This window comes from Anas platyrhynchos, chromosome 2, assembly GCF_047663525.1.
Source record: "Anas platyrhynchos isolate ZD024472 breed Pekin duck chromosome 2, IASCAAS_PekinDuck_T2T, whole genome shotgun sequence".
Taxonomy (NCBI): domain Eukaryota; kingdom Metazoa; phylum Chordata; class Aves; order Anseriformes; family Anatidae; genus Anas; species Anas platyrhynchos.
This window is the reverse complement of record NC_092588.1, coordinates 106,235,215-106,248,624: the sequence shown is the minus strand read 5'-3', so window position 1 is coordinate 106,248,624 and position 13,410 is coordinate 106,235,215. Positions and strand designations below refer to the sequence as shown.

Genomic DNA, 13,410 nt, shown 5'->3' with positions numbered 1-13,410 from the left:
TACTCAGAAGATAAACTTGGCATAAAAAGTGGTGTATCAGTCATGTATCAGTCATTTTATTATTGTTCATCTTCATTCTTTTCATAAAAGCAACAATTTTCTCAAAGTTACACTGGTCTTCAAACACAATCTGGACTTCGCTGTTCCCTCAAAATACAAAATTTTCCTTGCATTTCCCATTCCTTTTACTGACAACTGTCACCACCTTTCCAAAAAGGCAAGCATGCAGACTGTACTGAAAAGGAGATTTCTTTCTTCCTTCAAGTAAGTTTTAAATGAATAAATGTCATACCTTCCACATTGTTCTGCTTGCTGTTTCACAGGCGAAGTCTTCTCTCTCATCCACTGCAAGTTAAATTTATTTCAAGATTTAGCTGAATAGATACAGAATACACAAAGTACCCAAAACCACTTATGTGTTGGTTTTTTAAAATTTATTTATTTTTAATTTTATAGCACTGAATACGCCTCACCTACTTAACCTTGTTCCCTAATTCAGCATTGTGGATGCAGTTCAGTTAAACTTTGGGGCTAAAGTGAGCATCACTGCTTCACTCAGCACTGAGGACAAACTGATAGAACACTAAATCAAATTTGTCAAATTCTCTACCAAAGAAAGTAATTATTTTAAACAACATGACAAAAATTGTGTACATGTGGGGCCGAGTTTACCAGCCCCGTAAAAGGGACATACTTTTCTGTTTTCTATCATTTATTATCAACAAGCAAGCAAAAAAAAAAAAAAAAAAAAAAGTAAATTAGATATCCCAGGAACTTCAAAGCTGTTAACTACACTGTCTAGTGCCCAGGCACCTTCAGAGCTTAGCGATAAGAGACGGAGGGTTTGGTGGGCTGTAATTCTGATCACAAGCACACAAAACAGATCTATTTCAGTACTTCTACAAACTGACTTATTGACAAAAGTTGTAGGGGGAAGGATGAGAAAAACAGCCGGTAGGGATCAGAATCAGAGGTATAACCTCATGTTAAAATCGCCTCCATCGCTTTCGTGTCTCCCCAACTGCGTCACAGAGAGACAATTCACATTAAAGCACAGAGCCTCCTGCAGAGCGGGCATCACATTGAAAACAAACTGAAATCAATTGACAAATGCTCTAAGCAAGCTATTTACCCAAAGTTCATCCTGTTATGTTACGGGCATTTGCACGGTTCATATGGCTACAAAGTTATCAGCTATAATAAATAATATTAATAAATATAATATTATAATAAATAACATAATAAACGCACACGTATAGCGTCTATCAGTTTGCCTATTTATCAAATCATTACAATTTTTTCCCCGATAAGTTGCTGTTAATTTGATCTGCGTTGGATGTGCAGCATCCGTTCTCTGTGCAGAATCCCCCAGATATCCCCAAGCACCTCTTTGCTCTGGCACACTGCTTCAATAAACCTACTGGAAAACACCCAGAGATAACAGGCAATAGCAAAGTTGGAAAACCATCTCCGCTGATTATTAATTCACCTGTAAGGTTTATCAGTTACCTACGCAGCGTCGGCACACGCGAGATACGACACTTTCAACATTAACGTGTTGCTGAAGCCCGAGGTTTCAATGTTTGCTCTGTAAGCGTGGGGAATGTTTTATTGCCCTTCCAGGCCAGCTTTAGATGGACTAGACTGATTGTCAATATACGGTGTAAGGGACTTGGCACTTCTGCGAGTGATAAAAACCTAACTGAGCAGCTATCCACGCATAGTGCTCCCTCGGCTTTGCATATGATACTCAGTTACGTTGCTGATTTCATAGCGGAGAGGTTTTGGCTGAACGAACACGTGCAGAGGGCGTCTGCAGAGCACCTCTCTGGGCGCCTGACATTTCTTCGCAATGAGCTGCTGGCAGGGATCTCAGCGTGTCCCCCCTCCAGCACGGGGATTTTCACACCCTGAATTTACAGAATTTGCATTCACCGTCAACCTACCGGACCCTCCCGCACGAAGGAGAAGTAAAGCCTGGCAGGTAACGTGCAGAGAATTTACGAGGGGGCGAGGCGGGGTGCAGGGAGTGGGGAAAGCCCTGGAGGTCCTGAGGGCAGTGGGCTGGGGATGAAAGGGAGGGTGAGGAGGGGGGTAAAAGGCTGGGTAAAGCGATAAGGGGGATAGTGAGGGGCCGAGGGGGTAACTAGGGGGGTAACTAGGCAGTTGCGGGGGGTTGCTGGGGGGGGTAACTGAGGGCAGTAACTAAGTGGTTGAGGGGGTAACTAGGGGGGTACGGGGGTGGCTGGAGCGTGATTAAGGGAATAAAGGGGGAAAGTAAGGCGCTGAAGGGGTAAGTAAGTGGGTAAGGAGGTGCCTAGAGCCATTGAGCCTGCTCTGAAACCCCCAGGAAAACATCATGCAAAACTAAAGAGGTATTATTATAATGTACTATGATGCAATAAAACTGACACACTTAGCTACTGACTTCAGCAATCTCAGTCACAGCAATTAATTTAAGAGTCACTTACCTGTTCTTGTACACATCTGGATAAATAGTGTAATCCTCTTTCCCTTCTCATTTCGCCGCCTCCACTACTCATTCCTGAGGACAGACCATTGGATGCGGCAGTACCGAAGTTGTAGCTGGTCACATTTCTCGTAGTTTCACATTTCACACCGCTCACACATACGGGAACAACGACTAAGCCAGAAGACCTGAAATAGAAGAGCTGATTTAGATTGCTATTTTCCAACGCTTCCTTTAAACAGGACTGGTTCTCTGATTCTGCGATGAACATGCATCTTTGCAAGGATATAAAAGAACAACTCACGAAAATATAGAAAGAGTGCTCATATGCATACACACACGGGCCACGCTGCCAACAGCTATGATAGAACAGAGAGGCCGTAGACTTGTGTGGCAAGGTAATACAGCATAAGCTTCAGAAGCAGCTCTGGCTTTCATGTGGCCATCAGCAGCAACAGCAGAGGTGTTTGGGTGTGCCAACATTCCAGTCTTTTCAGACATGAATAGAGATCCCTTTTGTAAGGCACACAAAGGCATTTTTCTGTTACTTAGAAAAGCCTAGACCAAAACCAGAAAGATTTCCTCATCTCAGTGGAAACAGGGAAAAAAATATCCCAAACCAGAAGTGAAATAGGGAATAGCACTAATAAAAGCACTATGGCAAGAAAATGAAGTCTGCCTGGAAAAACTGTGACATCAAAGCTTATCTTGCAGCCAATCAGGAAGTACAAAAGTGCATTAGATCACACTGGAAGACACCAGCTCAAACTTCCAGAAGACTGAGGAGGAGAACTGGTCTAAACTTGTCAAATACTTGACAACAGCCTGCTTAGCACTCTGACTGCATAGAGGAAGACAGATCCCTAAGGCATATGCTCAGACTTTTCTCTAATCCAAACTGTCAATCAATTAGAACACTGAAAAAAAGTCTTGCATCAGAATAGGTCTTTATTCGGACAAGTATCGTTTGCCCATAATAGCCCATATTCCTCTTTCTGTTAACACCTGTCAGCTTCAAGGGGGCAAAGACAGTTGTCAGCCTTCAAGCAAGTCTGATCTACAATTGGACTCAGGCTTAAAAAAAATAATAAATAATATATATATATAGATGTATACACTCACACACACATATATAGCATTGGTGGGCCAGAGATTTACTGAATATTCCAACTCAGCTGTCCAAAGGGACTCTTGCCAGCAGATCATTGTGGTGCTCCTGCTCCAGAACATGGCACCCAACAGAGACCAGCACCACAAAAAACACTACCACCACTACCTACTCTACAAACAAAAGGTAGGGCACTGCAATGGACTGTGTCAACAAAATCAAAAGCAGTATGAGTTTTCTGGATCTCCTTCCTACATGGAGAAGTAGAAAGGAGTGCTAACAAAGATAATTCAGAACAGCTTGAAAAAAACATAATTAAAACCCAGCAGCTGTTTGCACCTGTACCAGAACCTTAAAGCCAGTCGCTTCCACCCCTAAAAAGGCGGTGGTTGTGAAGTCGAACTTTTAGATGCCAAGACAAAAACGTTGAGTTCTTTCTGCAAGCCAAAGAATGCCCACGGTCACATAAGAATTGCTTGGCAGATGAGCAGAGTCAGCAAAATTCCCTGCTACTGTTCTTGGAAAAGAGCAACCCCCTAAAAAGGTAGGGTGCAAAATGTCCTAACTCAAGCGTTATTACCCCAACACCATTTGCCCAGAAGGGAAAGCCATCAATATTATCTGGAGGATAACTCATCCTAACCCTAACCAACTAACTCATTAATTAACATCCTAAACCAAGAAAGCAGTATAACACAAAGCAGTCTCCTCAAGAAGAAGTTCAGTTAATTCTTCTGGATTTAGTTTTTTTATTTTAGAGACGAGTTAGCATTTGGCCTCAAATGATTCTAAACAACACAGGGTCTTCATGTGAACTCAGAGCAAACAATTAACTTCATCATGAAAGGAGCATTAAAAATAAATAAATACTAATAAATCTTCTTCCAGGTCTTTGCTTAAAAAATAAAGAAAAAAAACCTGTGACTCACTTCGCCTACTTTACCTTCTAAAGAATACTTCAGAAAGAATCATTCCATGAGGACAGAGCTTTCAAACTCCCAGCAATTAACTAGCTAAAACTAATAGCTTTTCCCCTAGGGAACATTAAGAGGGACAAATTGTTTTGTTATAAATAAACTGACATACAAACTATGAAATAGCTGTCACAGCAAAATTTGTAACACTAAAGATTTAGTTAAACTACAAAACGATCCCTATTTCCTAGAGAAGGAAAAAATTAGGCCTCCAAAAGCACAGAGCCTTTCCGTGGATACAGCATTATAGCCTGCCTTGTTTCCCATCTTCACATCCTACTCAGAAGATAAACTTGGCATAAAAAGTGGTGTATCAGTCATGTATCAGTCATTTTATTATTGTTCATCTTCATTCTTTTCATAAAAGCAACAATTTTCTCAAAGTTACACTGGTCTTCAAACACAATCTGGACTTCGCTGTTCCCTCAAAATACAAAGTTTTCCTTGCATTTCCCATTCCTTTTACTGACAACTGTCACCACCTTTCCAAAAAGGCAAGCATGCAGACTGTACTGAAAAGGAGATTTCTTTCTTCCTTCAAGTAAGTTTTAAATGAATAAATGTCATACCTTCCACATTGTTCTGCTTGCTGTTTCACAGGCGAAGTCTTCTCTCTCATCCACTGCAAGTTAAATTTATTTCAAGATTTAGCTGAATAGATACAGAATACACAAAGTACCCAAAACCACTTATGTGTTGGTTTTTTAAAATTTATTTATTTTTAATTTTATAGCACTGAATACGCCTCACCTACTTAACCTTGTTCCCTAATTCAGCATTGTGGATGCAGTTCAGTTAAACTTTGGGGCTAAAGTGAGCATCACTGCTTCACTCAGCACTGAGGACAAACTGATAGAACACTAAATCAAATTTGTCAAATTCTCTACCAAAGAAAGTAATTATTTTAAACAACATGACAAAAATTGTGTACATGTGGGGCCGAGTTTACCAGCCCCGTAAAAGGGACATACTTTTCTGTTTTCTATCATTTATTATCAACAAGCAAGCAAAAAAAAAAAAAAAAAAAAAAGTAAATTAGATATCCCAGGAACTTCAAAGCTGTTAACTACACTGTCTAGTGCCCAGGCACCTTCAGAGCTTAGCGATAAGAGACGGAGGGTTTGGTGGGCTGTAATTCTGATCACAAGCACACAAAACAGATCTATTTCAGTACTTCTACAAACTGACTTATTGACAAAAGTTGTAGGGGGAAGGATGAGAAAAACAGCCGGTAGGGATCAGAATCAGAGGTATAACCTCATGTTAAAATCGCCTCCATCGCTTTCGTGTCTCCCCAACTGCGTCACAGAGAGACAATTCACATTAAAGCACAGAGCCTCCTGCAGAGCGGGCATCACATTGAAAACAAACTGAAATCAATTGACAAATGCTCTAAGCAAGCTATTTACCCAAAGTTCATCCTGTTATGTTACGGGCATTTGCACGGTTCATATGGCTACAAAGTTATCAGCTATAATAAATAATATTAATAAATATAATATTATAATAAATAACATAATAAACGCACACGTATAGCGTCTATCAGTTTGCCTATTTATCAAATCATTACAATTTTTTCCCCGATAAGTTGCTGTTAATTTGATCTGCGTTGGATGTGCAGCATCCGTTCTCTGTGCAGAATCCCCCAGATATCCCCAAGCACCTCTTTGCTCTGGCACACTGCTTCAATAAACCTACTGGAAAACACCCAGAGATAACAGGCAATAGCAAAGTTGGAAAACCATCTCCGCTGATTATTAATTCACCTGTAAGGTTTATCAGTTACCTACGCAGCGTCGGCACACGCGAGATACGACACTTTCAACATTAACGTGTTGCTGAAGCCCGAGGTTTCAATGTTTGCTCTGTAAGCGTGGGGAATGTTTTATTGCCCTTCCAGGCCAGCTTTAGATGGACTAGACTGATTGTCAATATACGGTGTAAGGGACTTGGCACTTCTGCGAGTGATAAAAACCTAACTGAGCAGCTATCCACGCATAGTGCTCCCTCGGCTTTGCATATGATACTCAGTTACGTTGCTGATTTCATAGCGGAGAGGTTTTGGCTGAACGAACACGTGCAGAGGGCGTCTGCAGAGCACCTCTCTGGGCGCCTGACATTTCTTCGCAATGAGCTGCTGGCAGGGATCTCAGCGTGTCCCCCCTCCAGCACGGGGATTTTCACACCCTGAATTTACAGAATTTGCATTCACCGTCAACCTACCGGACCCTCCCGCACGAAGGAGAAGTAAAGCCTGGCAGGTAACGTGCAGAGAATTTACGAGGGGGCGAGGCGGGGTGCAGGGAGTGGGGAAAGCCCTGGAGGTCCTGAGGGCAGTGGGCTGGGGATGAAAGGGAGGGTGAGGAGGGGGGTAAAAGGCTGGGTAAAGCGATAAGGGGGATAGTGAGGGGCCGAGGGGGTAACTAGGCAGTTGCGGGGGGTTGCTGGGGGGGGTAACTAAGGGCAGTAACTAAGTGGTTGAGGGGGTAACTAGGGGGGTACGGGGGTGGCTGGAGCGTGATTAAGGGAATAAAGGGGGAAAGTAAGGCGCTGAAGGGGTAAGTAAGTGGGTAAGGAGGTGCCTAGAGCCATTGAGCCTGCTCTGAAACCCCCAGGAAAACATCATGCAAAACTAAAGAGGTATTATTATAATGTACTATGATGCAATAAAACTGACACACTTAGCTACTGACTTCAGCAATCTCAGTCACAGCAATTAATTTAAGAGTCACTTACCTGTTCTTGTACACATCTGGATAAATAGTGTAATCCTCTTTCCCTTCTCATTTCGCCGCCTCCACTACTCATTCCTGAGGACAGACCATTGGATGCGGCAGTACCGAAGTTGTAGCTGGTCACATTTCTCGTAGTTTCACATTTCACACCGCTCACACATACGGGAACAACGACTAAGCCAGAAGACCTGAAATAGAAGAGCTGATTTAGATTGCTATTTTCCAACGCTTCCTTTAAACAGGACTGGTTCTCTGATTCTGCGATGAACATGCATCTTTGCAAGGATATAAAAGAACAACTCACGAAAATATAGAAAGAGTGCTCATATGCATACACACACGGGCCACGCTGCCAACAGCTATGATAGAACAGAGAGGCCGTAGACTTGTGTGGCAAGGTAATACAGCATAAGCTTCAGAAGCAGCTCTGGCTTTCATGTGGCCATCAGCAGCAACAGCAGAGGTGTTTGGGTGTGCCAACATTCCAGTCTTTTCAGACATGAATAGAGATCCCTTTTGTAAGGCACACAAAGGCATTTTTCTGTTACTTAGAAAAGCCTAGACCAAAACCAGAAAGATTTCCTCATCTCAGTGGAAACAGGGAAAAAAATATCCCAAACCAGAAGTGAAATAGGGAATAGCACTAATAAAAGCACTATGGCAAGAAAATGAAGTCTGCCTGGAAAAACTGTGACATCAAAGCTTATCTTGCAGCCAATCAGGAAGTACAAAAGTGCATTAGATCACACTGGAAGACACCAGCTCAAACTTCCAGAAGACTGAGGAGGAGAACTGGTCTAAACTTGTCAAATACTTGACAACAGCCTGCTTAGCACTCTGACTGCATAGAGGAAGACAGATCCCTAAGGCATATGCTCAGACTTTTCTCTAATCCAAACTGTCAATCAATTAGAACACTGAAAAAAAGTCTTGCATCAGAATAGGTCTTTATTCGGACAAGTATCGTTTGCCCATAATAGCCCATATTCCTCTTTCTGTTAACACCTGTCAGCTTCAAGGGGGCAAAGACAGTTGTCAGCCTTCAAGCAAGTCTGATCTACAATTGGACTCAGGCTTAAAAAAAATAATAAATAATATATATATATAGATGTATACACTCACACACACATATATAGCATTGGTGGGCCAGAGATTTACTGAATATTCCAACTCAGCTGCCCAAAGGGACTCTTGCCAGCAGATCATTGTGGTGCTCCTGCTCCAGAACATGGCACCCAACAGAGACCAGCACCACAAAAAACACTACCACCACTACCTACTCTACAAACAAAAGGTAGGGCACTGCAATGGACTGTGTCAACAAAATCAAAAGCAGTATGAGTTTTCTGGATCTCCTTCCTACATGGAGAAGTAGAAAGGAGTGCTAACAAAGATAATTCAGAACAGCTTGAAAAAAACATAATTAAAACCCAGCAGCTGTTTGCACCTGTACCAGAACCTTAAAGCCAGTCGCTTCCACCCCTAAAAAGGCGGTGGTTGTGAAGTCGAACTTTTAGATGCCAAGACAAAAACGTTGAGTTCTTTCTGCAAGCCAAAGAATGCCCACGGTCACATAAGAATTGCTTGGCAGATGAGCAGAGTCAGCAAAATTCCCTGCTACTGTTCTTGGAAAAGAGCAACCCCCTAAAAAGGTAGGGTGCAAAATGTCCTAACTCAAGCGTTATTACCCCAACACCATTTGCCCAGAAGGGAAAGCCATCAATATTATCTGGAGGATAACTCATCCTAACCCTAACCAACTAACTCATTAATTAACATCCTAAACCAAGAAAGCAGTATAACACAAAGCAGTCTCCTCAAGAAGAAGTTCAGTTAATTCTTCTGGATTTAGTTTTTTTATTTTAGAGACGAGTTAGCATTTGGCCTCAAATGATTCTAAACAACACAGGGTCTTCATGTGAACTCAGAGCAAACAATTAACTTCATCATGAAAGGAGCATTAAAAATAAATAAATACTAATAAATCTTCTTCCAGGTCTTTGCTTAAAAAATAAAGAAAAAAAACCTGTGACTCACTTCGCCTACTTTACCTTCTAAAGAATACTTCAGAAAGAATCATTCCATGAGGACAGAGCTTTCAAACTCCCAGCAATTAACTAGCTAAAACTAATAGCTTTTCCCCTAGGGAACATTAAGAGGGACAAATTGTTTTGTTATAAATAAACTGACATACAAACTATGAAATAGCTGTCACAGCAAAATTTGTAACACTAAAGATTTAGTTAAACTACAAAACGATCCCTATTTCCTAGAGAAGGAAAAAATTAGGCCTCCAAAAGCACAGAGCCTTTCCGTGGATACAGCATTATAGCCTGCCTTGTTTCCCATCTTCACATCCTACTCAGAAGATAAACTTGGCATAAAAAGTGGTGTATCAGTCATGTATCAGTCATTTTATTATTGTTCATCTTCATTCTTTTCATAAAAGCAACAATTTTCTCAAAGTTACACTGGTCTTCAAACACAATCTGGACTTCGCTGTTCCCTCAAAATACAAAGTTTTCCTTGCATTTCCCATTCCTTTTACTGACAACTGTCACCACCTTTCCAAAAAGGCAAGCATGCAGACTGTACTGAAAAGGAGATTTCTTTCTTCCTTCAAGTAAGTTTTAAATGAATAAATGTCATACCTTCCACATTGTTCTGCTTGCTGTTTCACAGGCGAAGTCTTCTCTCTCATCCACTGCAAGTTAAATTTATTTCAAGATTTAGCTGAATAGATACAGAATACACAAAGTACCCAAAACCACTTATGTGTTGGTTTTTTAAAATTTATTTATTTTTAATTTTATAGCACTGAATACGCCTCACCTACTTAACCTTGTTCCCTAATTCAGCATTGTGGATGCAGTTCAGTTAAACTTTGGGGCTAAAGTGAGCATCACTGCTTCACTCAGCACTGAGGACAAACTGATAGAACACTAAATCAAATTTGTCAAATTCTCTACCAAAGAAAGTAATTATTTTAAACAACATGACAAAAATTGTGTACATGTGGGGCCGAGTTTACCAGCCCCGTAAAAGGGACATACTTTTCTGTTTTCTATCATTTATTATCAACAAGCAAGCAAAAAAAAAAAAAAAAAAAAAAGTAAATTAGATATCCCAGGAACTTCAAAGCTGTTAACTACACTGTCTAGTGCCCAGGCACCTTCAGAGCTTAGCGATAAGAGACGGAGGGTTTGGTGGGCTGTAATTCTGATCACAAGCACACAAAACAGATCTATTTCAGTACTTCTACAAACTGACTTATTGACAAAAGTTGTAGGGGGAAGGATGAGAAAAACAGCCGGTAGGGATCAGAATCAGAGGTATAACCTCATGTTAAAATCGCCTCCATCGCTTTCGTGTCTCCCCAACTGCGTCACAGAGAGACAATTCACATTAAAGCACAGAGCCTCCTGCAGAGCGGGCATCACATTGAAAACAAACTGAAATCAATTGACAAATGCTCTAAGCAAGCTATTTACCCAAAGTTCATCCTGTTATGTTACGGGCATTTGCACGGTTCATATGGCTACAAAGTTATCAGCTATAATAAATAATATTAATAAATATAATATTATAATAAATAACATAATAAACGCACACGTATAGCGTCTATCAGTTTGCCTATTTATCAAATCATTACAATTTTTTCCCCGATAAGTTGCTGTTAATTTGATCTGCGTTGGATGTGCAGCATCCGTTCTCTGTGCAGAATCCCCCAGATATCCCCAAGCACCTCTTTGCTCTGGCACACTGCTTCAATAAACCTACTGGAAAACACCCAGAGATAACAGGCAATAGCAAAGTTGGAAAACCATCTCCGCTGATTATTAATTCACCTGTAAGGTTTATCAGTTACCTACGCAGCGTCGGCACACGCGAGATACGACACTTTCAACATTAACGTGTTGCTGAAGCCCGAGGTTTCAATGTTTGCTCTGTAAGCGTGGGGAATGTTTTATTGCCCTTCCAGGCCAGCTTTAGATGGACTAGACTGATTGTCAATATACGGTGTAAGGGACTTGGCACTTCTGCGAGTGATAAAAACCTAACTGAGCAGCTATCCACGCATAGTGCTCCCTCGGCTTTGCATATGATACTCAGTTACGTTGCTGATTTCATAGCGGAGAGGTTTTGGCTGAACGAACACGTGCAGAGGGCGTCTGCAGAGCACCTCTCTGGGCGCCTGACATTTCTTCGCAATGAGCTGCTGGCAGGGATCTCAGCGTGTCCCCCCTCCAGCACGGGGATTTTCACACCCTGAATTTACAGAATTTGCATTCACCGTCAACCTACCGGACCCTCCCGCACGAAGGAGAAGTAAAGCCTGGCAGGTAACGTGCAGAGAATTTACGAGGGGGCGAGGCGGGGTGCAGGGAGTGGGGAAAGCCCTGGAGGTCCTGAGGGCAGTGGGCTGGGGATGAAAGGGAGGGTGAGGAGGGGGGTAAAAGGCTGGGTAAAGCGATAAGGGGGATAGTGAGGGGCCGAGGGGGTAACTAGGGGGGTAACTAGGCAGTTGCGGGGGGTTGCTGGGGGGGGTAACTGAGGGCAGTAACTAAGTGGTTGAGGGGGTAACTAGGGGGGTACGGGGGTGGCTGGAGCGTGATTAAGGGAATAAAGGGGGAAAGTAAGGCGCTGAAGGGGTAACTAAGGGGGTAAGGAGGTGGCTAGGGGGTGATTAAGGGGATATGTAAGGGGCCGAGGGGATAACTGAGGGGGTAACTAGGCAGTCGAGGGAGTAACTAAGGGGATAAGGAGGTGGGTAGGGGGTGATTAAGGGAATAAAGAGGAAGTTGAGGGGGTCAGGAAGGGGCTGAAGGCGTAACTAAGGGGGGTTAGTAAAGGGTTGGGGGGGTAACTGGGGGGGTAACTGGGGGGGTAACTGGACAGTTGAGGGGGTAATTAAGGGGATAAGGAGGTGGGTACAGGGCAATTAAAGGGATAAAGGGGCGGGTGAGGGGGTCAGGAAGGGGCTGAGCGATAAGTACACGGGCAACCGAGGCGCTGTGGGGCAGGGCCCGCTGCGTGGGGGCCGCTCCTCACCTGCCTAAACCGGGGGTAGGGGGCCCTCGCGGCGCCCCAACGGTGGCGCCGCCTCTTCATCTTGCTGCCAGCCGCAGCAACTTCTCCTCCTCCTCCTCCTCCTCCTCCTCCTCCTCCTCCTCCAAGCGCTCCGGCTCCGGCTCCGGCTCCGGCTCCGGCTCCGGCTCCCGCTCCGGCGCGGCCGCACCGCCACCGCCGCCGCCTCCGCCGCACCCGCCGCCGGCCGAGCCCTCCGCGGCCGTTCCGCCGCCGGCCGTTGGGCCGCCCGAGGCCATGCCGCCGCGCCCCTCGCTCTGTGCCGTCACACGCCCCCCGCCCGGTCCCGGTCCCGGTCCCGTCCCGTCCCTCGCCCTCCCCGCTCCGCCGCTCGCCTCACGCGGCCAATTGGGGCAGGCGATGGCGGCTCCCGTCAGCGCGGTGCGCGCCGCGCCTCACCCGCCCGCGACGGCCCCGGCCCCGGCCCCGGCCTCGCGAGAGGGGAGGGAGGGGAGGAGGAGGCGGGGCCGCGCGGGAAAGCGCGAAGTGAGGGGACGGGGACGGGGACGGGGACGGGGAGGGGAGCGGGGCTGCCTCACCTCAGGGATGGCGGCCTCGGGGAGCGGCCGCCATAAGAAAAGCCGGCCCGGACAGCACGAGAACGGGGCTAAAAGACGGCCGCGGAGCCTTCCCGCCCCGTGGTGCCGAAGGCTGGGGTGCAGCAGCACCGCGCCGGGGGTGGGACAGCGCCACAACCCCACAGTGCTCGTCAAAAAAGCCCCCCACCGATAACCAGTAACCCCCACACCGATAACCCGCAACCACACCAGTAACAAAAAAAGACCCACACCAGTAGCCCCCACACTGTTAACCCAAGCACACGCAGTGTTTGAGGCTGGGTTCGTGGCCGCCTTGGTCCAGGAAGCGATCGCCACGCTGAATTCTACCATGTGGCACGGGAAACATAGGCACTGTGACGGATTTTCACCACAGAAAATAAACGAAAGTGGTAACGGGGTACACATTGTGCCCTTAATAACACGCATCGGGCAGTGAAATCACTGATTTCCACACCAACGTGCTCAGGGAATCACT

The 13,410-nt window shown here is 44.7% G+C and overlaps 1 protein-coding gene across 2 annotated transcripts in view; it reads right to left on the bottom strand.

The window, feature by feature from the left end:
• The window catches only part of LOC113841358 (nuclear pore complex protein Nup153-like), a 36,101-nt gene extending 23,296 nt beyond the window's left edge, over positions 1-12,805 (bottom strand). For both annotated transcript variants that reach the window (XM_072034020.1, XM_072034021.1), the window contains exons 1-6: positions 12,340-12,805; positions 9,939-9,991; positions 7,289-7,475; positions 5,122-5,174; positions 2,472-2,658; positions 293-345 (exon numbers count right to left, since the gene is read on the bottom strand). In XM_072034020.1, coding sequence (XP_071890121.1) covers positions 293-345; positions 2,472-2,658; positions 5,122-5,174; positions 7,289-7,475; positions 9,939-9,991; positions 12,340-12,399 — 593 coding nt within the window. In that variant the 5' untranslated portion in view covers positions 12,400-12,805. The remainder of the gene's footprint in view (positions 1-292; positions 346-2,471; positions 2,659-5,121; positions 5,175-7,288; positions 7,476-9,938; positions 9,992-12,339) is intronic.
• Positions 12,806-13,410: the final 605 nt, after the last annotated feature.